Below are 27494 nucleotides of genomic sequence, written 5' to 3'. Positions count from 1 at the left end.
AGAAAAGATGCTAACACCCATGGCATTTTCATTTATAGCACTTTTTTTTTTTCTATGAACTACAAGAAGTGCCAAATCAGAGGCAGAGAGCATGCATCTTTGTCTTGATAACTACAGAATTTCTCCTATCCTCTTCCCCTTATCAATATTTCTCTTATAAATCTCCTACATTTAATGTGTTCTCAGTTATACCGATTGTAACCAGTCACAGTTGTTTTTACTCGGTGTAACTGCAGGCTCTCCATCCTCATGGATATGGTTGCTTTTATCCACCATATTTGCAACTACAGTTTGTGGGTAATTATCTTGTATTAAACTACTCCTAATTTTCCACACCCATTTCCCCCCTCCCATCCAGTCAATCTTAACAGTTTCTTAAGCTTCAGGAACTTTAGCAATCCTTCTATGCCTCGGAAACTGCAAGAGTAGTCACGTTTACTCCAGCAGCCTTGCTGAAGAGTCTGTATAATCTGTGCTCTGGTTTACAAATAAATATAAAATATATACATATAAATATACATATATATATACACACACAGACACATATGATGTCCTTTTCTATAGCTCTTTTACTTCTGCTAAAGTAAGAGGAGACGGAACAAACGTAGCAGTTGACAGCAATTAAAGTCATTAAAATCATTACAGTTTGATATCCTGGGGTGCATTGGGAAGAGTGTGGCCAGCAGGTTAAGGGAAGTGATCCTGCCCCTCTACACAGCCCTGGTGAGGCCACACCAGGAGTTCTGTGCCCAGTTCTGGGCTCCTCAGTACAGGAAAGACAAGGAGCTACTGGAGAGAGTTCAGAGGAAGCCACAAAGATGATTTGGGGACTGGAGCACCTCTTTTATGAGTAAAGACTTGTGGGAGAAGGGCTTGTTTAGACTAGAGAAGACTGTGACAGGATCCCATCAATGCATATAAATATCTCAAAGGCAAGTGCCAAGACGATGGTGCTAGGCTCCTTGCACCAGTGCCCTGTGACATAAGGAGCAAAGGCCATAAACTAAAACACAAGTTCCACCTCAACATAAGGCTTCACACTGAGGATGACAGAGCACTGGAACAGGCTGCCCAGGAAGGTCATGGAGCCTCCCAGTCTGGAGACATCCAAAATCCACCTGTACAAGTTCCTCTGTCCCGTGCTATAGGGGACTCTACCTTGGCAGGAGGTTTGGACTAGACGATCTCCAGAGGTCCCTTCCAACCCTATCTGTTCTGTGATTTATGCAGAATACTTCTGGGGTTTTTTTTCTTTCTTGAGTAGTCTTCCTTCTGCAGGGCTATCACTTGCTCTCTACAGACCATAGTTTGGTTCCTGCCATCTGAAAATGTGCTGCACCTGAAGATATCTGTCCCCTTCAAATGAGAACCATTTGTACAACTACTCACTTGGATTACTGGAAATTATTTGCAGCTTTTAATACACATGCTCTGCTTAACATTTCTTTAGATTGCTTTTTCCTATTTATTGGGGTTTTTTCCAGACTTTTTCCTATTTTTTTCCTATACAGATAGGATGTTATGATTTCATTTACAAACAATGCATTATCTTGAAGTTATTGCTTTCTCTTATAGTTTATTTTTAAAAATCTGGTACAATCTTTTCCCAATTTTCATCAACCTAGTTCTCTTCTGGCTTAGGTAATGCCCATCTTTTTCATACAGCCCTCTAGCTGTCTAAACTTTAGCTAGTTCTTAAGAAACCTCCTCCTCCTCACAACATTTTCCTCAAGAACATACTGAAATGCTCCCAGCACAAGGCACAGGGCCAGCTAAACAGGCAGGATGAGCTTCAGAATGCTGCCATGGAAATTCTACTCTTTAAGTCCTATTTTTACATGACCCAAAAGATATTCCTTAGAAGTCCTATTTGAAAAACCATTGCAAGAAGCCTTAAAAAGATCTGATGGTATTTTACAACCAGCTACATAAAATCTCCAATCAAAGCCACCTAAAAATAATTTTTCCTTAACTTTTCCTCTCCTTGTAAGAGAAATCAAGGAACAAGTTTCTCCCACTCTCAAACATAAATCAGTGGACTGCATTAAGAGCCTTCTTTTCTATCTCTAAAGCTACTTTTTCTGTATTTCTTATCTTTAAGACTGTTGTTTTCATCATGGCCACAAGACATATCTGATTAGAACTATTTTAACATAATTAGCACTTTTTTAATTTTAGGGTGTTTGAGGTAGATGTTTTGGCAGGCAAGGCTGTTTGCTCTTTATATGCTTTGTTTGAGGCTGGATACATCCTTTCCTTCTCCACACATGGTTATCCAGTTTGTCAACCAGTGCAATAAGCCATCACTGCCCTCACCAAAGTTTCTCTTCCAGACGTGTGGCTCAGGATGCTGTGGGCAGACAGAGGAGCCCTGGGAAGCAGCACTGGATGCCTTGCACACAGTAGCAGTCTCAGAGCAGCTACAAAACTCACAGCCCAGCCAGCAGCACCCCATATGGTCAGCATTCTTGCCTGTCAGGCCCCATGCAGGTGAACAGTGCAGCCATCCAGCATGGCATGGAGATGCAGAAACAGGATAACTGGAGCACTCAGAGAAGGAAACCAGAACAAGCAACAAGATTTATTGCTGCTCTGGCCATGGTTGTAGCAGTCAGGCAGTGTGCTGCAGAAGAACAGCCACTGGATGAAAAGAGTGGCAACACCAACACACTCAGCTGAAAGTCATTCCTGAGGCCTCCTGACAGACTGCTCCATCTGCCCTCATGAAGGATAATTTTTTAATGTGGTTTAAATGTCCCTGGTACCCAAAAGCTGTAACAATAATTTTCCTCTGCTCTACCCAATTTGTTTTCCTGCCTCTAGCTTTCAGCTTTCCTAATAAGCTGTCAATTAGTTATGCAAATTTGAAAAACAAACATTCAGCTTTGCTTATGGAAACCTCTTGCTTGCTGCTATCCATCACTGGGTCTGTATTGCAGATGATGACTTTGATTATCAAGCCCAGCTCCCACAGAAGGGAAGGCAGCACCAGCAGTTTCTTTTTAAAACACAGACTTATATGCTAGATCTGTAAATAACTGTGTGCAGTTTGGGGTGATATTAGAAAGATATTAGATACTGGAGAGCATCCAAAGGACAGCAATGAAGATGGTGAAGGGCCTTGAGGGGAAGCCATATGAGGAGTGGCAGAGGGCACTTGGTCTGTTCAGCCTGGAGAAGAGGAGACTGAGGGGAGACCTCATTGCAATTACAACTTCCTCATGAGGGGAAGAGGAGGGGCAGGCACTGATCTCTTCTCTGTGGTCACTAGTGACAGGACCTGAGGGAATGGCCTGGAGTTGTGTCAAGGGAGGTTTAGGTTGGATATTAGAAAAAGATTCTTCACCCAGAGGGTGGTTGGGCACTAGAACAGGCTCCTCAGGGAAGTGGTCACAGCACCAGCCTGACAGAGTTCAAGAAGTGACTGGACAAAGTTCAGCACATGGTGTGACTCTTAGGGATGCTCTATGCAGGTCTGGGAGTTGGACTCAATGATCTGTGTAGCTCCCTTCCAACTCAGCATATTCTAGAACATAGAATTCCCACCAAATTTTGGTCCATTATTTACCCTTCATCTGAACAGATAACCACTGGAATAATCTGTCTTAAATCCTGCTTTTTAAAACACCACATCTCCTTATTATTCAGGAACTCCAAAAAATTTTCAACCAACTTCTGTGTAAGGCAGAAAGCTGTTCCTGGGCCTTGGGCTCGATGTGTTGAAACTTGGCACAGATGTAACAAATTGAGGGGGATTTCTAATTTAAACAGACCTGTCAATCCAAATGCGAGCACCAGAACCTTAGCATTTCTACAAAATGTAGCCTGATATGCTGCTCTAGTCCAGAATAAATAAATTTCTGAAGGCTGTAATGTGATGAATCCCTTGCTGAGGCTCTATTAATTAGCTAAATGTGTGCTAAATTTTAAATGTAAACAGCCTCCCTTGTAGTTGTTTTTCATGAATACATTTTATTTTGCTAATGGGCTATGCTTAGGCCATCTGTCTGACCCATGACCAGGCTGACAGGTAGCAGCTGGATCTCGTCACGCAGCAACATGTGAACTACAAGCACACCAAGAACATTTTACAGAAATCACCTTTAAAAGTGTCATTTTGTCACTTTTTCAGACTTCCATTTTAAGTTTCAGTATATTCCAGATGCACTTTACCTTCTTTCACCATAAAGCTTACTCAGTTAATGAACAAAGTAAAGAGAAAAAACCCTCAAAAACCCAACACACTCCCACACCCCATCATAGTAGCTCAGGTATTCTGTACTAATTCTGAATCTCTGAATTGCAGCGGGCTTCTGCCTCCAGTTGATTTCAACCAGAACAGCAACTGTTTCACATTTGCAGTTTGCAAAATTTAGAAATATGTTTTAAAGGTAAACAAATAAATGTTTTAAAGAATCAACAAAGACTGAGCCAAATGCTTCCATTAGTTCAAATAGTCTAATAAGTCTGTGCCATCTAATAGTCTAATAAGTCTTGTCTGTAACAACTTAGTCAGTTGTTACACTGCTGTCCAGTAGAAGAATGCTGAACACTGAAGTCCTGGCCATTTCCTCAAACAAAGCAATGGACTTGAGCATGCACCAAGTGCATGAGACCTTTCTGCTACCTGCTCTGCGCAGAGAAGAGGGGGATAAAATGTAGCAATGCTGCTTTAGTATGAGTATCAAAGGTCTTTGGGTGCTTTTGGTGCTGAAGGTAACCAAATCAGAGACTGTCATCAGGCTAGCTATAACACTACTTCGGCAGGAAAAGTATACTTCCTTTTCAAATCACCAACTCCTGTGTCGAAGTCTGTTGAGTGGAAACATTGTCTTTAACAAAAGTTGTGAATGTGTCCACACTGATGTTTAACCACAACCTTTTCTGACAGTTTAACAGCATGAACTTAACATTCATTAACATCTCTTCTAAATTAGGCTAACAAGCAAATTAAGACCATCACCAAAAATCAAATTTGCAGACTATTTTCTAAGTAATGTTTTCTACATTGTTAACCTCAGTATATTTTAAGAGCTTTCAGTTAAAAGGTTTTTCCCCCTCTATCAACAAACAGTAGTAAGAAGGACATCTTATTACTGCTTACTCCACACACAGCTTTCAACCTATGCCTGCTCGTGCTTTGCAGACTCCCCTGCTGCCTGTATTCCCTGTCATTATTACTTTTTCAAAGGATCAGGTCTGGGTTCACAAACACAGGGCTCATATACTTCTAAAAGAAATGTCTTGTTCCTTGACTACTGAAATTATGCCAGTCCCTGTACCACGTTACTTATCTACACATTTTTCAGTCCTTCAGGATAACTTACTCAACTTCTTAATGGTTAAATATGAACATTTTGGAAGCAGCATTTGCCTCCTGTCTCTTTTTAGGAAAAGACAGATGCACCTTTCCTTTCAGTAGAGGAAATTTGTTTTAAAGAAACAATTATTGTGAAGCCTACAGCCCCTGCAAGTCTTCATATTTAAGTCAGGAGAAATTACTATGCATATTCAGATCAAGAGCCATAAAACAATGCTAAACCTGAAGACACCCACAGTGATCAATCTGATTCTGAAGTGATACACACAGTCCTTCTCAGAGTTAATAGCAGAACAGAAATCTGCATTTCACAAGTTAAATCATCTTCCCCTCAACTGCTTGGAAATTTCTCAGCGACTCCTGTTCAAAGAGGCCTTATTCAGTCTCCTCAGACCTGCAGAATGCAGCTAGATGCAAGCTGCACACCTGTTGGGTCATGATGATCAGGCTGGCACATGGGAAGGATGCAGCCCACCTGCAGTTCTCAGACCCATCTCTGTAATATTGCCAAGGAAACAGAAGCTGCATACTCCTTCTGGGTTTATCCTCAAATGAAGAAGATATTCAAATGCTCTCAGAAAGAGCCCTCCTTTCTTAATGTCAGAAACAAGACATCCTTCCAGAAGAGTACTTTTCAAGTAGATCCTAGGGTGACATCTCAACTTTTGTTTCAGAGGTGTCCAAAAAAAGGACTTTGGCATCCATACCTATCTGGGCCAACGGCCACTACCATGGGTCCTGTGTGTTTAAAGCTCACTCCTCAAACAGTGATAAACTTGTTATTCACATGAAGGTTATGACTCATCTTGGTCTTTTATTCATGTTCTCTTCAGGGCCTGTGATTGGTGTGGACTTGGATCTGTCCTTCCTTTCAGTCTTACCTTTGAAGTTCAACACCACTGTTGAATGTGCTGAATTATAACTACATTCAGAGTAGCATAATGGTGGCATCAGGAGAATCCAAGTAGGGAAGAAGGACATTTTACCTTTTCCTTTTTGATGAGTTCATCATCATCAGAAACTGACTTTCTGAAGCAGTACTCACTGCTAGTTGGATTAGAAAAGTGGTGAATCTCTTTCATGTGGAAGGATGAAAGCTTTAGCTTACTTCCCAGTGAGCCTTGATGGATGTGCTCAGTAGTCCAAGAGGGAAAGAGAGCTAAAAGCATCACAGCGAGCTGCACAGCCATGGTGGGGCTGTGGGCTCCCAGCACACTTTGAGGCACACTCATTCTTCTTCGCCTCTGAGCCCCTTGCCAGAATTAAGGCACAGAAGACTCATCAGCTCAAAGCATGCAGTGAAACAGAGGCAGATAAATGGAATGCATCTCTTCTTTTTGTTCCCTTGTTTCATTTTCTCAATTGTATTTGCAGCATATCTGAAGCACAATCAGAAGGCTGAGAGTAAGAATAAGGCAACAGAGATCATTTACAATTAATCACTGATTGCTGCTGTAAGTCTCAGATCAGAACTGGTGTTTTAAAAGAACCAATTTTTTCCCCAGTTAGACAACTTAAATCAGTTACTGGAGACCCAAGGACCAGCTTACTTGGTCTTTTCACGATTGAACATGTGTATAATTGTTAGGACAGTATGCCACTGTGAGAAAAAAAGTCTGTATTTTAAGATTACTTTTCTAAGTCCATTATTCCCTCCACATCCATCAACACAAGCAAAGAAAGAATGGCCGGACAGCAACTAAAATCACCTTTACTACATCGGAGGAATTAATTGATTATGGAGAGAAGACAACAGGGCTTCTAAAACTTCACCCATATGCCCTCCCAAAAACAAACTTCTAAGAAATGAGAAAAAGTAACATTTTAACAACTGATGTAAGGCTTGTTTTCCAGACACAGAAGTGCCTGCACAGAATACAAATACAGTAACCACAAGCTCTTCCTGTTGTTGAAAGACAAAATTGAAGTATTGGTTAACATGCTGTTACCAGTAATGGAAACGTGGACGGGTAGAGGACCTCCCTGAGCCCTGATGACTGGAATTGAAGAAGACACTCCTGGAAATCCTTGCATGAACTTCCCCTGCCCTGGTATTTTTTCATTAGAAATCTCCTTTGATTTGGCAATATCTGACAAAGGATACTGACTATCTTGGATTTTGATCTGACACAATATTGCTGCTTGAATGTTACTAAGTTTGGGAAACTTGTTCATTGCCTTTTTTCAAAATAAAGTTTTTAAAATGATTTGGCTGTTTTGTTTTGGTGGTTTTCTCATAGCTTTCTGCTAAGTTTTATTAAGCTACAAATGCTCAAAATCCAAGAAAAGAAGGTAACTTGCTTTCCATTATGAAAGATTAGACCTTAAAATGACAAAATTCCTTAACTGAAGGCAAAAATGAAGGATATTTTCTAATTTGCAGATTTATCTCAAATAAAAGACGCCTGCACTACTGCCCTGGGGGAAGGTGTAAGAGATGACAAGAGAGTAAAGCCAAAGAGGTTTCAGCGGGCACTTCAGTACTACTGATCACGTTGCACGTGTCACAGCTCATTACAACACTGAAATAAACCAGTACAGAACTAGACACCTAGATTTGCTTTGTTTCCTTTTGCTTTCATGTAATTTAACTACTTATATGGCAAATACTCTTGAAAGCATTAAAAACTGAATTGCATTCAGAGAAAACTGGTAAAATAGTGAAAGGGTAGTGTGAGGATACTGACTCCTTTAATTTGTCCACAGATTTCTACCACAGCATTCCAGATTGTCTGGACATAAACAAACCAAGGAGAACAAATAAACCAAAAAAGAAAGACCAAATAAACAAGCTGTAATTTAATATATAAGCTGACAAAGGCGTACTCCTTTTATTGTTAATGTTCAAAGAAAGATTATAGGAAACTTGCAAGTGAATAGACTCAAAACAGGGAGATAAGTGTTTATTTGTGACTAATTTTATGCTGATCAGGAATAAAGATTTGAGAAAAACTTGGATTTCCTTGAAATGGAAACCTCATATCTGATTAATATACTTCTTACTCTTAGACTTGGAAGGCTCTGCTGCAGTAGTACCTGCATGCAAGGAGTAGAATAACGTATTATTTATGAAGCGTATTTATCACAGTGAAAATTGCAGAGACACAAACACACAGAAAGAAAGGATCCCTGCTGCTCTCAAAGGAAAACGTTTCCTAGTTTATGAAAAGCATACCAAGAATGGAAAACTTAAATGTAACAAAAATATCAAGGTCTCATCCCCAGGAGATTATTCATTTTCTCATGCTGGGCTGCGAACCAGCACGCTGACATTCAAGCTGAGGGGAAATGCTGAAAGTAATGATGCTTGTAAGTTCCAAGCACCCACTTGCAGCTTTCTAGCTGGGCAGTGCTGCCCTAGTAGCATGGTGAGCATCTTAACAGTTACTTTGGCATCAGTTCTGAAGATACCAGGAAGCACAAAGATGTCCAGAGAAATCAAATCATATGCACATCTAGGACCATATCGATCTCTAAGTACAGATGCAGAACTGCATCTTTTGACTATTTCATAAGAAAAAAGAAAAAACCAACCAACCAGCAGCACGGTCTTTAATCATCTTGCTAGTCACTGGCAACTGTGCAAGCAGGTGGGCTCTGTGAGACTCGGCTCTGAATGCTGGAGCACATCTCTGTGACCACACGCTGACAAGCAGACAGACAGAAGCCAGTTCTGGACAAGCTAACTGAGTTACAGACAGGGTAGCTCTGGGTACAGCTGCCCTAGACACGTGCTCAAAACACCTGCAGATATATTCTTCCTTTACATTATTCTTAAAATCTGAATCCCTTCTGATCACTCACTTCTGTAAGGATCATCACTAGCTGGGTGAGAGGAATTACAGAGTAAAACATAAAGCAGTACAAAGTATCAGAACCACACCAGGATTTGGGGCTGTGTTTGGAACCCTAAGAACTGAGAGTGTGAAAGGTCCAAAGAGGAACCATAATAAATGCCTGATATCAAATAATAAACTCCAGATTAAGAATATGTAACTTGCTCAGTATTTCTACTTTGCTAAGGAGGCACAGGACAGACACATTTATACAAAGAATAATTCAATAAAAGAAGGGATTGTACAATTCACATTTAAAACAAAGCAAGCTAAGCAATGACCTTAAATTAATGCAATGACCTTAAGTTAATAGGAAAAACTGAATGAGGAAATTAGGAGAAATGGTTTAATGTCAAGGCCAAGTGGAAAGGAAATTTCCTTAATGAGGTAGTTACTGTTCACTAGCAATGCCTGAAGAAGGCATTTAGTAACTGGAACAGACTTGGTAATCTGTTTCTCCTAGTATGCTCTGTTTAAGATAATGTTGTTTCTTGTTGAGAATCTTGGGTAGATAGAAACTTTATGCCTGCATTTAACTTTCAAGACACCTCTTGCTTGCTCGGTGAGGAGTATAGCTTTTTTAAGGCAACATGAAGTAGAAAAAGCCATCTCTACAGCACTTCAGAAAATAAAAGCTTGAGAACATTCTGTTTTCCAATGTGGCTTTTCAGAAATACCCCACGGTGGGAAGTCTAGATCAAGTAAAACTTGAAAAAAAATCACTGAGAATATATTTACATCATCACTGTCTGTGTTGTACCTTTACATTTCTCAGGATATAAGAATTTGTTGCTGTCTTTTGAAATTAGTATCAGAACAGATTTGAAATGGAGTTGAGAGAGATCAGTGAGAATTTAAAAACTCACTTTTCATTTACTGATTTCTGGATTTCAGCCATGCATTTGCTGACTTTTTTTATCTGTTACTGCCACATCTTCTCTAGCTTGGTTTATTCAGAGATAAAGAATTCACCATTAACAGCATTTTTTAAAGACATTACTTTTAAGCTTAAAAGATTTTGAGAAGTCACACATCTCTAAGGATTTGACAGGTAAAGCTTTCCAGCACAAAGTAAAACAGTGACAGAGAGGTTCAATCAAAACATGCAAACAAAAGTTATTTATCCCACCATCTAGAAATCCAAGAGTAAGTGCAATATACATAGTATATTCAATCTGATAGTATATGAAAATGTGAGATTTTCTCCTTTATTGCTTGTTTGTTGATTGGGTTGGGTTTGGGGTGTTTGGTTGGTTGATTGGTTTGGTTTGGGGTTTTTTGTTTGGGTTTTGGGGTTTTTTTTCTGTGTTTAAGATCACAAAATCATTTAGATAGTAGTTGTTTGCAATTCAGTGAAATGGTTAATTAGATGAATATAGCAACTTTCTACAGTGGATTGCTAATCAAAACTTGAAGCCTAAAGAAATCAAACAAGAAAATTCTAGAGCCTAAAGAGTCAGGAGACACAGAGACCTTGTTTGGACTAACTTTGGCTCAAATGGAGTCCATAGGCGTCTTGTAGGAATTTTCTCTTCTCTTGTATTGTACACACCTCCCTCTGGTCACAGAGAGAGACAGCAATTCAGTCATGGCTGAATATCTGTTTGACTGCTAAAAGAATAAAAAAGTGTCCTGTTGTTCCACATTGATTTGGAGAGTCCCTGAGATACTGCTGAATGGAACATACAGGCATCACAATATGAAAGCACAAAAGAAAATTCATTGGCATTAACATAACTCTGAATGAAATATTTTATGATAATATTTCCACATCCAAAGGACTTTAAGGGCTGGCTCTGTTCTGAGACATGGAAAAGGTAGCAGGAAGGATTAACTTAAATATATCATGAGTTCTCATCCTTTCATCATGAAGTTAAAGAAAAGTCCTTTCACATAATGATTTTCAGATTTAAAAAAGCGCAGAATAAAATGTTAGTATCTCCTACAAGATTTTGGCAGATAGGATTTTAAACTGTCACATTTTTTCCTAATATCAGGCTAGCTGACAAAAATCCCCACTGCCTTTAGTTGCCCAGAAGACAGCATCAACAAAAACATGCATAGTCTGTGTCTCAGTGTGACATGCTGTTAATTGCAAAACCAAGGTCCAGGTAAGTTATTTCTGAGACTGAGTAAAACAGCACTGAGATTAGGGAAAAAATAATTAAGTAAACCAAACCAAATTCACTGTTGTGTAACAATGTGTGCCACTGCTGGTTTTCTAATTGGTTTGTTCAGATTAACAGGCATTCCGAATTTATCTAATAAACAAGTAGCTAACATCACATAATGCTTACTACAGTAGAGACATACCTCACTACCCAACACTAATTACCTCTGCAGTGCAATGTCAGACCTACAAGGCATCCTTTTCTGCCTGGGACAACAGTCACAAAATGAACAAAAAAGGACACCATTTCTGGAAATTTTTTTTAATCTACATTTTATGAGCCATTCCTTTCTCTCTTTCTATCTGCACACACCACTTCAAATCAAAGGACTGGTATAAGTAATGAGCTTAGCCATCTAAGATGCAACTCTAGCCATCAACCACCTACCTCATTAAAGTCTGAAATACAGATCTTTTACAACAATGCTAATATAGAAACCTTATGGCATCCTCAAATGAATAGTGATCATCTACAAACATCAATGTCCAGAGAGACTGGACAAACACAGCGTCAACAGCAGCAGTACATTTCTGTGGAGATGTACAGCCTCTCTGACACCATACAGGTGGGAGTGAAAAGGGGAGCTCCAGTCTGAAAATGCAAAGAATATTTACATCTAGTTATGTGTAAAGAAGAGAGTTTCTGGGTTTCAGCACTGATACATTTTCCATGCAACAGCAATACAACAGCAGTCTCAAGAGAAAGCAGTACATCACAAACCCTGCAGTTCCACTCTGTCAGGTCTCTCCTTAGCATGGAAGAGGTCAAGATCATGCAAAGCATGCTTTAATTTGTTGTATCTGATGTCCCCCTCACTTCTTTCAGGAAAATAATTAGACTGCTAACAGTGAGACAATCTCCATTACACGCCAAATTGTGGTTGGTGGTCCAAAACACTGCAGACATTAGAGCTTCCTCAGCAAAACGGATGACCTAAATAACCCTGTGTTGTGCATTTTTCCTGGGGGTGGCCTAAAAACTTTTATGAAAAGAACTGGCCTAAAGCAGACATCTAAAATAACAGACCCCATGGAATATTACATTGACCTCAAGTCTGCCAATGTTTTCAAGAAACTGGAAGGAAACGTGTAAGTGCTAATAGGTTGCAACTACAAATTTATCTGGTGCCGAAAGGCATCCTCACAAGGCAAACCACAAGATTATCCTAAAGTTAATATAAAAACCCATCCTTTAGAAACAGCTTCTCCAAATGAGACTGTACCAACCATAAATTCCACACTGGTGTAGTACTCAGGTTTTTGAAGAGAACCTGAACAGAGCAAAAAACCCAGATCCTTAAATACATGCATATGCCAATTATGACTTTTGAAAAAAATGAAAGCAGAAACCAGTGAATTTATGCCCTGAAACCCTGCTAGCTTCTACATTCACTAGCCTAATGTATTTAAATAAATGGTTAATCTACTGATTCCATTATTTTATCTCAATAATATAAAACCAGAATGTTCCAACATTTAATTACTATTTACTTTGTGTGTACTATGTTTTGATTCTAATGAATGCTTTTTGGTTCCTTTAGGTGTCATCTTCATCTCTGAAACATTCATCAGGATCAATTATGCCTTTTGTTGCCTTGAATAAAAATGGTGTGCCTAAAATAGCTGATAGTAAAAACAAAACTGTAAAAGCAACCAAAGCACCACTTACTCCAGAAAGCTGGTTCCTTTCTCTCATTTCATCAGTGAGATCCTTTTGCCCTCACATCCATGCAAAAAAATTTTCAGACCAACTTTTCAATAATCACAGGCAGAAATAGCACCATTGTTTCACTCATTTCTTTACAGAAATATCTCAATTTTTTTAGAGAGTAACACAACATTTAATGTCTTCATATAAAAAATCTCCCATAAACACAATTCATCCTTTTCTAAGGATAAGTGCAAGGGCTTGCCTTAGCAGTTCAGGATTTGGTACCAAAGGAGCTTGGTAATTGTAGGGCACTTGGCCTACTTACTGCAGAAGCTGAAAGGTGCCACCTATGCACATTGGTATGAAGGAAGAGATACCCTTCCTTTTACCATTTAGAAAGCTGCCAAGGGTAGATTTGGGTTGGATGTAAGGAAGAAATTTTTATAATAAGTGTGGTAAAATACAAGAACAGATTATCCAGAGAATTTTTAGGTGCCCCATTGCTGGAAATCCTCAAAATCAGGTTGGATGGGACTTTGAGCAACTTATCTAGTGAAAGATGTCCCTGCCTGTGGCAGGCAGATTGGACTACACGACCTTTAGAGTCTCTTCCCACTCAAATCATTCTATGATTCTATGACAGGGGTCTTCTGCTCTTTCTTATTTTTAATTTTCTTTGTTTTCTACTTCTAGCTCATTTTTTGCAGCCTGGCAGTGCCAAACTATTACCTAGGTTTGTGTACACAAATCACCTCAATTTAAACAGAAAGTACATTAAGGCAAACTGGGACAGTCAAACTAAGTCTGATTTTAAATTCTCAAAACACCCCACAGTACTAACTGTTACAGATCCTGCATTTAACATTCAGATTTAATCAGCATGAGGTAATCATGGCTTAGAATCACACATTTAAAATGAAGCAGTAAGAAAAACATGAAAAACACCAGTACGTAGCATTTCTTGCACCTTCACATTGCTTTAAGCAGAGCTGAAAACCTGAGAACTTGTAATCATTACAATATTGAAAAAGTTTTCACAGTATTTCAAATATTCATTACAGTTCTTTGCACTCGTTTTACTGATATCTAAACCTAAATTCAACACTAAAGGATTAGCACTGTGAGTTTAGCCCAAGGTATATGCATACCTATTAAAGGTAAGCATATTAAAGGTGGCAAATGAACCTCTTAGGGCTCTCACAATAGCAATTTCCAGCCTCAATGAAAGAGCATGCACAAACTGATGAATAAAAGATTATCTACTATTTCACAAACAATTCAACACAGGGTTGAATTAAGCAAAAAAAGACTTTATTTTGTAAGTCACTTTCTCACTTAATTTTACACTTACCAGTGTGTCTAATATAATTACTCATAGAAAACTGCCACATGATTGAATTTTTCTCTTTATCTGAAAAGCAGCACCACCATCTGATGCTCTACCGATCAGAATCTGGCTCAATGTCTGTAGTGGAATTTTCCACACACAAAAAAAATAAAATCCTATGCTAATTCTGAGAGAATGACTTCAGAAAGAGAACTGTAAACATTTCCATACCTTCTCTAAAACTGAGATTGAAGAGGGAAACAAGACAATCATATTTACATGTAAACAAAAATGAAACATGCTAAATTTCAGAGAGACTTTCAGAAAGTGTGGTGGGATGCTAAGGTGAGATTACACAGAACATGAAAATAACCTTTTCTGAGAATTAGAATTTATGTAACTTTTCCTATGAATATGAATTATTTTCTTTCTACTGCATTTTTAAGATCAATGAAAACCAATGCCAGATTATTCATAGACATGCTGAAAAACCACAGCAGCATTGGAAAAGACATAGCAGTGGAACTAAGGCAAAAAACTTAACTGGTGTAAACTTCCCAAGAGGTTCTGACACAGGAGCATGACTTACAGCACAGTGAAATGAATGCTGAAATTCCTATTTATTTATTTAGCAAATAAATTGCTCTTTCTGCAAATATTTATAAAAAAGTAAATCAAAGACTGAGCATATTAAGTTCCCAAATCCTTGGAGCTTGCTCTTAAGATTCTTAAGAGGACACATTCTGAACAAACTCAGTAATTACAGATTACAGTGAAAACATCTGCAACTACTGATACAGAAGTTATGTCACATCCCCAAAACAGATCTTCTCCTTCGCATTCAAAGTTAAAGTGGAAAATCAACTACAGTAATGGATATACCCTGGATTTGCAAACGATATTACAACAACTCTCAAACCATGACTACTGCATAGGATTAAAGGCAAGTTAATCATTTTCAGAATAAAATAATTACTGAGCAGACGACATATTTTTTTTCTTCCCTGTCAGGTAAAACTGAACCGTAGGTGAGCAACTAAAGCATAAGGAAATTAACACTGAAGTTTGTAAGATGCTGTATGACAGAAACAAGGAAGATGCCCATAATTCAAACTACTAACAAACATCACCCCATGGAAGATATGAGGGACCACGTGGTAGACATAGAGAGGAGAAAGCATCAAAGCCCAGCATCAACAAACACACAAAGAAGTAATAGAGATTAGTATTTTCAACCAAAGGGTAGCAAAGAAAAGGAAAAAGGTGCAAGAGACACATACAAGTAATGATGAGAATGTGATCAGATGCATACAATTTGATTAAAATGCATTAAAGAGGAGCAGTATCTTGAACTAAGTCTCCAGCTGGATTCCACCACTGCATTGTTCATTAAATCTACTGGTGACTATGTCCTACAACCCTGAAAAGAAATCAAAAATGACTAGCAAATGCTGACTCAAACTGCACACCTGGAAAGGGCTGTACAAGTCTGGAAGAAAGTCTGTGGAAAGAATGCAAAATGGAATTGGGAGGCTGGAATAAACAAATAAATAAAAGACTGAAATTACAGCTGATATATCAGCTCATGGTATATTAACATAGGATGAAGCCCTTGGTGACATTATATCCTTGACAGAAATGCTGAGAGTTTTGGAATTTGAAACTGGACACCCAGAAAACTTGTACACTAATTCAAAATGGTGAATGCCTGAAAATAGCTGGAAAAGCTGAGCTTTTCATCTTATAAGGCTATCTTAGATTACTATGCACAGCCTTTCACTGTAAGAGCAGATATGCTAAACAGCAGTTCTCAATGTGTCTAAAAAATTTCATTAAAAAAGGCATAAAGTAAATCTTAACAGAACAGTTACTGTTTAGACATTTATTTTACAATCATTTTTATTCACTATCACATCATTTCCAAAGAGCAGACTACTTTCTCTAACACATCAAGCTTTTTACACAGTGTGCTAAAAGAATGAAGCATAATCATTAAGTCCTTTTTCAGTTCTACCCCAAGTTCAGCGTCTTGAGACATCCCCCTACTCTGAAACCTACTGCTGGGCCACTAACTAGCTCAGCCTTGCCCTGCACCATCTTCTAAACTGTTTTTCCTCCCAGCCTTAACTTCTTTATCACAAGAAATGATATATCAGAAAAATGGATTATTTTCTAACCACTTCTGTTGCGTCCTCACACACCTAAAATAGTACCTCGAGAATGTTCATATTCTAGTTTCACCTGCAGACATATCCCCATTTTTCACAGGTGTTTTTGTGAGAATTCCTTAATTTCAAATACCACTTCATTGATCAGACCATAATTTGGAAAAGCACACTCTGAGTTTTATGGTTTCTACATAAATTTCTATTCCTACACACTGAGTCCATGATTTCAGAACAACAGGAAAACCATTGCCCATCCCTCTTTTTTTTTGTTGTGCAGTGTAATTTATTGTAGATAAAACCAAGCTAGGACATAAATCAGATCTTTTTCTGCTTGAAGAAAAAGCTACTCACTAGCAAAGAACAGCTGACAGGTAAAATGAACAAATAAAAATACCAAAAATAAAGCTAATTTTGAAAAAAAAATGTGGTAGACTGAAATATGAAGAAAGACCCCTCAAAAAAAGGTTAACATCCCGCCCTTGTGATTCATTGAGCAGGTTATAAGTGAGATGAAGGAAAACCAGAGGAGTATTTACTAAGAGTAAAAAGTTAATTTACTAGCCCTATGATGCTCATGGACAGGGAACCACCCTCTAGTTTGGAATGGGACCTGTTCCTCAGGCAATTAAAACTACATCTACAGATCTGCACTGGGGCTGTAGGCACTGAACACGCCTGGGAGGTCACAGCAGATTGTGAGAGCTGGCCCATCTGCATGGAAAGCTTCTGTTCTTTTGGAAGGGAACAGGCAGGTCCTCACAAAACCTTCTGCATGGTAACTAAAAATCAGAAGACATATTTCTCAGAATGGTGACTTACAAAGTGCTGATTAAAAGAGCTACCTTGGACATATGGAGATAAAGATAGCAGTGCCTAGTTGCATCAAGTGCTGCCAGGAAGATTTTTAGCACCAGGGGTTTTTCATTTTATCTTCTCTTTTTATTTTTTTTCCCTTCTTAAAAAAGGGTGAATATTTCCCAGTTCAGTTTCTCTCTTGTGCCCAGGCAGTAGATTTCAGCTTTTAAAACAGCAAAGCCAGTTTAGGAGGAAACTGTTTCTAGAAGGTTTGGAAGTTCACAGCCTTTGAAACTTAAAATTACTTTCCTGGTACCTGCATTAAAAGGCATACTATGAACACAATACAGAGAACAAAGCACACAGCTCACCTCATAGTAACTTCGCACAGCATTGCAAAACGCTTCATCTGCTACAATTTGCGTCTCCCCATTCAAAAAGGCCTGGAAACGTTCCTTCAGTACCTGCAGCTGCTGCTTGTTGAGCTATGCAAGAAAGAAACAAGGAGAGGGGAGAGAACAAAAATAAATGCAGTTAGTCTCAAAGTAAAAATGTACAGCACTGTACACACTTGGAAGCTGTGAACAGGGGAAAAAAGACAATGGCCACCTGGCTCCCTGGTGAGCGGCAGCTCTTCGAAGTCCCAGCTGGACAAGCCACACCGTGGCAACCAGACATGCACGCAGGCAGCATGCAAGTAAACTTCTGTGCTTTCCCTGGTGTCCTTGGGATGCCAGAGGTTAAGTCTGCATGGATACTTCTGTGCCCTATTTTATATACATATGCTGAATATAATGGTTGACCTTCTCCATGGCAGCAGTACCAGTTAATAAAACTTAGCTCCTAGCTTGTTTTCGAATACATCATTTTTTTTTCAGCCTTTAAATAACTGAATATAAGCAACTGAGATGCCTCCAACTTTTGGAGTAATCTAGGCACTACCATTGGAATGTTTCAACAAGCATGTGTACTGTGAAGAAAATGGACTTCTAGCCACTGATGCTGTTAACACTAGGAATGACATGAAACAACTGGATCTTAGGGAACAGCAGACGAACACTCCAAGATTGACAACCAATAACATTTGGTGGGCTTCATATCAAAGTTGAGTACATTTTGAAAACAAACTCCTAGAAGAGCACATTATACAATTAAACCTTCCAATCAACCCATTTTTATCGACATTTAATGTTATGGGAAAAAGCAAAGTTTGGAAGCTCCCCAGGGATCCAGACACAGGTCTTTTGTCAAAGTTTCTATCAACTCTTGAGATATTTAATAAGATATTTCTCCTTATCTAATCTGTGAGAAGTTTGAATATCACATCATATTCTTGAACTTTCAATTTAGTACTAAAAAAATTCAAACACAACTGACTGAAAGGTTTTTTCATCCTTCCTGTACTTTGCTTAAGTAAAACAAACAAACAAATAAACGTATAGCCAGAAATTGTAAATATTTTTCCAGAGGGCAGAAAGTTATATTTGTAATGGCTAACCTGCAGCAAATAACACTGCCCCCAATGGCATAATCACTTCTTCTTAAAGAATTTTTTGGCTTCTGCAGTAAATGCGGTCACCTTAGACTTTCAGGTCTCTTATGTCAACACTCTGAAGTCATTTACGCTACAACACTTAAAAATCTCTGCTATCCTGATAATGTGCCTACCTTGGACAACTTCTACTTTCTTAGTATCACAGGAAGATTTTCATCCCATACAAAGTTTGCAAACTCATGAGCTTCTTTGAAAAATGTAACAATTTTCTGCAAAACTCTCCAAATTGATTGCAAACCTGAAAGCTGTTTTATTTTGACAGGAAACAATAGTATAGATTCCATCTATACACTCGGTATCAGAAATCCTCTAAAAATAATCAAATGTAGGCAGCAGAGATGCAAAGCCAAAAAAACTGTGCCTCTGAAAAAAAATCCAAGTTAGTTAAAAATACATGATAATTCTGTTCCTCATCTTAACAGAACAATTAATGATACAGAACAAGCCCCAGGAGACCTCTAAGGAAAAAAGTCCTCCTGTTGAGGCAAGCAGACTTCAACAGAGGTTGCTGTGAGTGGATAAATTTCCTGCATGAACTCCCGAGAGCAGCAGCCTGACACTGACACCCCATCCCGTACCACTGCTAATTAAAAACCAATGGGAGAAAAGTATTCATATTGTGGCTGCACATCCACCCAAAACAGCACCTATCCACCTGTCTGCCAAACATCCACTCCTTGCACAGAATCCAATCCACTCCTTGCACAGAATCTTCTCGACACGGGATAGCTGTTTCCAACAGAAATCAAATCTTACTGCACTTATTTGAGTCCTCTTATTCTTCTCTCATTTTCTAAATATTTTGGACAAGTTGAGATATCAGAAAATGCAAATCATGATGGATGGTTTGAGGGGCTTTTTCCAGCACACACATGTTCTTCTGGGGGACTTAGATGAGCACTCACACAGACAGTGCCCCTCTGCTGAGCAAGCAGCTCCTTCATCCCATGGAATATTCACAGCTCTGCTATGAGAACATGCAGGCTTCCTGCCAAGGCAATTATGAAAATGTGTTTTCATGCTTGCAGACTTCATTCTTTAGGTGATTCGCTTGTCTATTACCCACATATCAAACAAAAACATTATGAATAAGGCAATGAAATATAAATTTAATTCTGACTTTCTCATTTCTAACCATCATAGTTCAGCAAACCTAAATGTGTTTAAAATATTTATATATGGCTTTCATATTCACTGCTTTTAGTAAGAATTTCTAAGGGTTGAGTGGCATTTTAGGATTACTATACATTTCTTAAAATACTTTTGTTTCAGTGCAAAATCTGGATGTGCAGAATAAAGTTCTTCTGCAAAGCTAAATATAATAGTATTTACAATGGAAAATATGAAAAGCTACAACTTGCATTAAGGATGATCTGAACTCTATTTTACACGTCCAAAGTACTGTCACATATAGAGACACAGTTAACTATCAAGATATAAAATAATTTATAGTAGTCCACTGCAGCAGACAGCTCCTCTGGGTTTTTTACTTGTCAGAATATTGAGCGTACAGTGAATTCTCTCTCATCTCTTTTTTTTTATGTTGGTCATTTTTAATGAATTCATTAACACTCTTCAATTTGCAGCACTTAAAAATGAAACAAAACTAACAGTAATAGCCTAGAAATGGAGAGAAAAAGGAAGTCTAATTGCACTGGAATGTAGCAGCAAAAGCAGAGAAACAGGTGCTTGTACAGGACATTAGCTCTTGGATACTGCCAAGCAGCTCAACCTGCCAAAGTCTGGGCTACCTTTGAATTTGGTCAACATGGAACAAGAGAAGACATCAGGCATAACCAGAATCCCAAAAGAAATGCTTAAACTTAAGGGCAGTAAGCCTGGGCAGATTCTCTGTGGTAGGAATTCCCATAATGGAGCTCAAAGTCCTTCTGCAGGAGCACTGCCTTTCAATCACACAAGCCCTTTCCTCCTCTGCTCTGTGCAAGACCCATACACATCAGACCTTTGCTTTCAGCCTGCTCTCATCTTCACTGTCAGTGCCTCTGTTCCCACATTTTAATTTCAGTAGAAAGAACCAAACCCAGGAAATTTTAAATTTAAATAATTACATTATTACATGTACCCCCAAATGTAAGCTAAACCTGGAATACCACCAAAAGTGTACAGTAAAGCCTTGCTGATTCTGTTATTTTCCATTAACCTGCTTCAGTTTTGTATTGCTTGTTTGGATTTTGCATTCTCACCGGTATAGAATCTGTTGCCATAACTCTCTGTGATACTTCATAAACAATTACTGCTGCTTCATGGGAGAATGTATAACTAAATTCCAGTAACTGAGAATATCAGATTTGATTGCATTCTGCAAAATGACTGAATATAAGCAATGACAAATTTAAGGGAAAACAAGATTAACTGCGCTTGAATTTGGTTTTTTCTTTACTGCAGTCACACAACAGATAAAGATTTTTCTTCCCTTCCATCCCTCTGTCTTTCAAAAAAGGTAACTTCTTTTTTTCACTTTACATTTGCTAACCTTAGTAAGCTATCAAAGAATGAGAACATTTACTTAAGACAGAGTAAACTTCTCAAAGAGCTATTTAATTAAGAATAACTTTTTCAAGATGCAGTAGCAATTTAACTAGAGTAATATAGAGGCATGAAAGAGCCTCAAGCACTTAACTATTAAAAAAATTTCTCACCTTGCATTTAACATGTCAAACAAGTCATCTATCCAAATATATTCTTCTTTGAGCATTAAAGATTTGTTTTTCCCTTCTAAAGTGAAGTTGGGTATGAAAACCTAGAGGCACTTCTGGTTTACCTCCACTCATACCTTTAAACAACTTCAATAAACGGATTTTACACAGACTTTAAATTCCTATTTTTATAAGAAGTCGGATTTCAAACAGATCTCGAAGTTTAGGAAGTTATTCCAATGTCACAGGTTCTGCTTCCTTAAATAATAAACTCCAGCGAAGGAAAAATGAAGCATGCATGCATTTGCAAGAGTAATACTGCTTGTTTCTCTTTGCAAGACATAAGGAAAAAAATAAAGCTGTAGCTTCACTGCGCTTGATGCTTCATTAAGAGCATCTGCATGTGCCTCTCACTGCCGAAGTTCACAGAGCGCTCACTACTGCCCTGATCCCATGCAGCCAACAGCAGCTGGCAAAGACAGAACTCCCAGCAGCTAGAGTCCCTAGAAAACTTTGGCCTTAAAAATGCACAAGTGTAAGACGCGGCCGGTGCGTGGGCGGCGGGCAGGCTGCCCCAGAGCCCCGAGCAGCGCGGGGGCCGGCGGGCAGCGCTCCCGCCGCACCGCAGCCCTAACACTGAGCCATTGCCACCTCGCGGCGATCCCAGCGCACCGCGGGCTGCAGCTCCGCGCGCTCCGAGCCGGCATCTGCGCCAGCATCAGCAAGCCCCGACGTTAACACAAGGAACAGCACCGGGTTTTGTCTCCTCCCACACTCTGGTGTGCTACTATCCTTTTCAGGCTATATGGGTATTTTAGGGAAATAGCAGGAGGTGATGACTGCAACTACAGACAGAGCAAGATAAAATATTTTGTACACAGGATGCAAAACCAGAGGGGTAGGGAGGAGCCAATCAAAGAGCCAGTTTCTGAACCCTCAAGGCTGACATGTGTATTGTCGGTAGCAAAAAAACTGACTTAAGTTCCTGAACACTTCCAAAAAATAGGAAGCATTTTTGTTTTGGAATTATGCCATTTTGTATAATGTCTTTGACAGTAGCAGTTGGTTTTGAAAAACTTTAGTCAGAGCTATAATTTTTTAGAGCAGAGTGGAAAAAGAGCCCCATGATGGTTCCCTCAAACAACTGTCCCTCTCTTCCACTTCAGTCAGGAGATAAATTCTCATCTCCTGAATCAAGAGCACTGAAGGTACAAATAAATATCTTTCCAGTCAACTTCTCACACACATCTTTGAACACAACTATTTCTTGTCCTGACAACCTCTTTGTCAAGGGAAAAACCAAAAAAAACCTGAAAAATGACTTGAAATTGTGTCAAGGACTAACTCATCCCACTTGCCACAGAGCATGCCCAAGGATGTTGAGCTCAGCATCTCCCTCCCTGTGCCTCCTCTGCAGGGTCTCCCAATTCAGCTGGGAGGAGATACCGGTCAGCCCATTACAGCAGTTTTCCTCTTCCCAAATCAGCCTTAGGAATGGCAGGACTGCATCTAACAACACCTGAAAAATCTCTCACTCTGCTGCTGAATGAGACTCAAGAGCCACCCAAGCCTTCACCCTACACCAACTCTGCTGTAATTCCAGCTTCCCACCACTCTCTGTAGTGGTGGAGAGGGCTTTATCCACAGGGTCAGACTGCAAAGCCACACACAGCTCCTCTGAGAGAGCCAAGAGCAAGGCATGGAGCCTTAGGCTGAACCCATCATTATCCTCTCCTTCCAGAAAAACAAAACACATCATTGCCTCTTAGCGAGCTGCATCTAACTTTGGTGATGAGAATAAGCCTGCAAAGCAAATAGCCAGTTATAAACAGTGATTCTCACTCTATTTCCTCTCTCTGTCTCCCATCTTGCCTCCTCTTCCGCTATCTGCCTACACAACAGTAATACTTGTATTTCACAGCAGAGATAGAGAGTATTCATTTATAATGGATTACTTGACAGATTTTCTTCTGAGGAAGAAGACTAAATAAACAGTATTAGAAAATATCAGTACTAAGACAGATGTGATAGCTGTGGTTACTGTGGTGAATTATGCAGGTCTTAATTATGTGCAATAATGGCCCTATACAGCATGTGGGCAGCAAACAATATATGCTGTCCCCTACTATTCATTGCATAAACCAGTTTGATTTTCTAAAAAAAGGATAAATATTTTGCTGTCACTTAGCAACCTCGGCTGTTCTTTGATTTTCTTAAAGTTGAAGTTATTCCAAGTAAAACAGTGTCTGTAAGGATTCTGTTTGCTGTCACTCCCTGCACACTACACTGTGTACATAATCCTGGTGCAACAAGTCAGTGCCTTGTAGCATCAAATATTAGAGTATCAGAATCAGCCAATTCATTTACGTAACACATTTATCATTCTTTCTAATCTAACAAGCACAACATCACATTTACCTTTCAGTGGCTTGTTTAAAAACCAGAAACATTACCAGTTACATATTGGCCATTCAATACCACTTACAGGGTGCTTATGCAACATTAAGTTAAATATTTTCATTGTCCAGAGCAGCATATTCAAGATTCTTTGACAGAATTGCAAAGTATCTCAGAAGGACCAGAGGGTTTGGGAGTTGGTTTCCTTCAGGGAGTAGAGGTGATGGCATAAAACTCACAGGCAGTGAGCAAAGCAAATCCTGATTTATGTGAAGGCATTCAAGTGTACCTCACTGACTGTCAAAATACAGAACTGAAGACAGATTCCAGCAAGGTCAGATTGGCACCTGAGAGGAAAAGAAAAATAGGTATTTTGAGAATGAAGAGGAACAAGTATTTTGTGGGGGAAAAGAAGAAATAAAAATCAGACTTCCCTAATTTTTTGGCAGAAGAGTGAAAATACAAAAATACAGAATAATTTAACTGCTTAAAACATACTCATAGCAATGATAGCTTTCTTTCTTGTTCAAAAAAAAAAGTCAAACTTTTAGACTATGCCACACTAGAAAAGAAAGAATCTGCCATGTGTTTTTCCTAAATGCAGTAAATATCACACCCCAATAAAAGCTATCTCCACTGAGATGTTGTTGTCAGTACAGTTGCAATCATTTTCTTTGTACCTACTCCTACTACTTGAGATTTGCTATAGAATTTAGCTGACAATCATCAGCTAGATTTATAATATTGTATTTGTTTCCTCTCTGCCGTGCTTCATTGATCTTCTCTTAGTCAGGAGTGGCTGCCAAAACTCTACAGCTAGGGCAGCTGTGTTCTGCTGTCCCTTGTCACAGCACTCTTTGAGACCATGTCCCTTGCAGAGTACACAGTGGCACTGCAGCCTTACTTCCTTGAGACTGCCAGAGTTCCAAGGAGAACAGTCATGCCTGAAAGCTATGCAAAAAAAGCTTCCAGCCACAAAAAATGATGATGACTCATGCAGTGACCACGAAAATTATGCCCAGTGGTACGTGCCATAGTGGGAACCTCAGCTACCAGTGCCCTTCATAGAAGTCGGGCCTGGGAAGAGACCTTCAAGATCACCCAGTTGCAACCCCTGCACTGTGAGAAGGGAACCTTCCACCAGACCAGGTTGCTGAAAGCCCTGTCCAACCTGAACACTTTGAGGAATGAGGCAGCCACAACTTCTCTGGGCAACCTGTTCCAGTGTCTCATCACACTCACAGTGAAGAATTTATTCTGCATAGCTCATCTAAACCTATGCTCTTTCTGCTTAAAGCCATTACTCCTGGTCCTAGAACTATGTGCCTTTCTGAAAAGTCCCTCTCTATCCTTCTTGTTTCTGAAAAGTCCATCCTCTCAACCCTCATTAGGTACTGGAAGACCCCAGTAAGATCTCCCTAGAGCATTCTCTTCTCCAGGCTGCATAACCCCAACTTTCCCAATCTGTCTTCCCAGGAGAGGTGCTCCAGCCCTCTGAGCATCTTTGCAGCCCTCTTCTGGACTTGCTCCAGCAGCTCCATGTCCTTCTTATATGGGGGGCCCCATAGCTGGATGCAGCATCTCACTGAACACAGGGGCAGAATCATATCCTTCGACCTCCTGCCCACGCTGCTTTTGATGCAGCCCAGAATACAGCTGGCTTTCAGGGCTGCCAGGGCACATTGCTGGGTCATGCTGAGCTTCTTGTCCACCAGCACCCCTAAGTCTTTCTCCTCAGGGCTGCTCTCAATCTGTTCTCCACTCAGCCTGTATTTGTGCTTGGGATTTCCCTGACCCATGCTCAGGATCTTGCACTTGGCAGTGTTGAACTTCATGAGGTTGACACAGGCCCACCTCTCAAGCCTGTCAAGGTTCCTCTGGATAACATCCTGTCCTTCCTCCTTGGTGACCACACCACATAGCTTGGTGTCCTGAGATAACAGCTGTCTCCTGTTTAGCCAGCTGCTGCATTAAACCACAGCACTAGGAGACTGTGTTTGTCATCTGGCAAATAAGAGTTATATTCTCATCACACTGTGGTGACATGTTTCAGGATTAATTTGGCTTAAATTCAAGGAATAGAAAGGATAACACTGGAAGCTGGAATAAAATACAGAAGAAAAGTATCCATTTTATTCTGGGTTCTGATAATGTGTAAAAAATATTTCACCAAACTAAGTAATTTTACCAAATAATTTTCACAAAAATAATTACCTAATTTAATTAATAGCCAGAATTGTGTCCATACTCCATCTGCCTTCTCTGTGAGGGCTGTGAAATGGAGAAATTTATGATGGACAGGACCTCTAGAATTCATCTAGTCAAACCTCCTTCTCTAAGCAATGCTAGGCTGATCATGTTGATCCAGACCTTGTCCAGACAAGTTCCGTATCTCCAATGCTAAAGATACTGCAGATTCTGTGTTTAACCTGTTCCAGTGCTTTTACTGAAGTTCTCACCCAGACCCCTAAAATTTAGCCAGAAGCTCCATGCTGTGTCTTGTGACTATTCCTAACTGTTCTTTTCTTAGGCACCTCTGTAAAGAGCCTGGTCAATCTTCTCTATAGCCCTGTGTCCCCCTCAAGAACTACAAGACAGCAGTTAAATCTTAACCTGCTCCAGACTAAACCATCCCAGAACTCCTCACTTCCCCTTGTTTATCTTGTCTTCCACCTCTCTAATCATTTCAGGGGACCCTGATGGACTTCTTCCAGCTTGCTAATTCCACTCTTCTACTTGGGGACGCAAAAATGGACAGAATATTCCAGATGTGACAACACCAATGTCAGGTAGATGCGCAAATAAAGGTACTTCCCTCAACCTGCTAGCTGGACTCCTGTTAATGCAGCTGAACATGCAGCCAGACTTCATTCCCTCAACTCACACTCTACTTGCTCTCCATCAGGATCTCCAGGTCCTTTATTGCAGAAAACCTAGCCAGCCAGAGCCTCACCTGTTAAAGGCACATGGGTCTCTGGCCTGCAAGTGTGGCGTGCTTTTCTCTGTGCTGAACTGGAAATTTTTGTTAACTCTTCTCTTTGGGAAGTCAGGAGTTCCCTAAGTAGCAGCCCTGCTCTACTACTATCAAGTGCTCCTCTCAATCTGCTGTCATCTGATCATAGCCAAGGCTGCATTCAGTTTTCTTTTCCAAGCTAATCTATAGAATCATTTAGGTTGAAAAAGACCTTTAAGATCATCAAGCCCGACCCTTGATTATTATACTTGTACACCAGAATGTTTTGAACAACACATTTATCATCCTCCAGTTCATCATCCCAAGAGAAACATGAAAATACCAGTTCTTTATAGAGAAGGGAAACATAAATTGATGATACGTAAACTCTAAGTGGTTATTTTCAAGTAAAGCTTTTTTACTTCCCTAGAACTATGTAAGTGTAGGCAGTCCATGTCACTGAATCCCTTCTCAGGTTAAGGGCAATAAACTCAGATCTAACAGTTATCTCCTTAATTACATGCCTTCAGTTCCAAATAGCAAATTAATGTACAAAAAAAAATTTAACAAGATTAGTGGGTAACACGGATACATATCAACACTTTGCTGAAGTATATTGTAGGTACCAAAAATTGTCTTGGGAGACTAGGAGAGAAATTGACTGC

The 27494-nt window shown here is 39.5% G+C and overlaps 1 protein-coding gene across 5 annotated transcripts in view; it reads right to left on the bottom strand.

Annotated features, from left to right (window-relative positions):
• CADPS2 (calcium dependent secretion activator 2) overlaps positions 1-27494 on the bottom strand; it is a 292353-nt gene that overhangs the window by 213403 nt on the left and 51456 nt on the right. For all 5 annotated transcript variants that reach the window (XM_068996437.1, XM_068996444.1, XM_068996463.1 and 2 more), the window contains exon 2: positions 17639-17752. In XM_068996437.1, the coding sequence (XP_068852538.1) occupies positions 17639-17752 (114 nt within the window). The remainder of the gene's footprint in view (positions 1-17638; positions 17753-27494) is intronic.

The sequence above is a fragment of the Aphelocoma coerulescens genome, chromosome 1A (genome assembly GCF_041296385.1).
Source record: "Aphelocoma coerulescens isolate FSJ_1873_10779 chromosome 1A, UR_Acoe_1.0, whole genome shotgun sequence".
Classification (NCBI taxonomy): Eukaryota; Metazoa; Chordata; class Aves; order Passeriformes; family Corvidae; genus Aphelocoma; species Aphelocoma coerulescens.
This window is presented reverse-complemented; position numbering and strand designations above follow the sequence as displayed.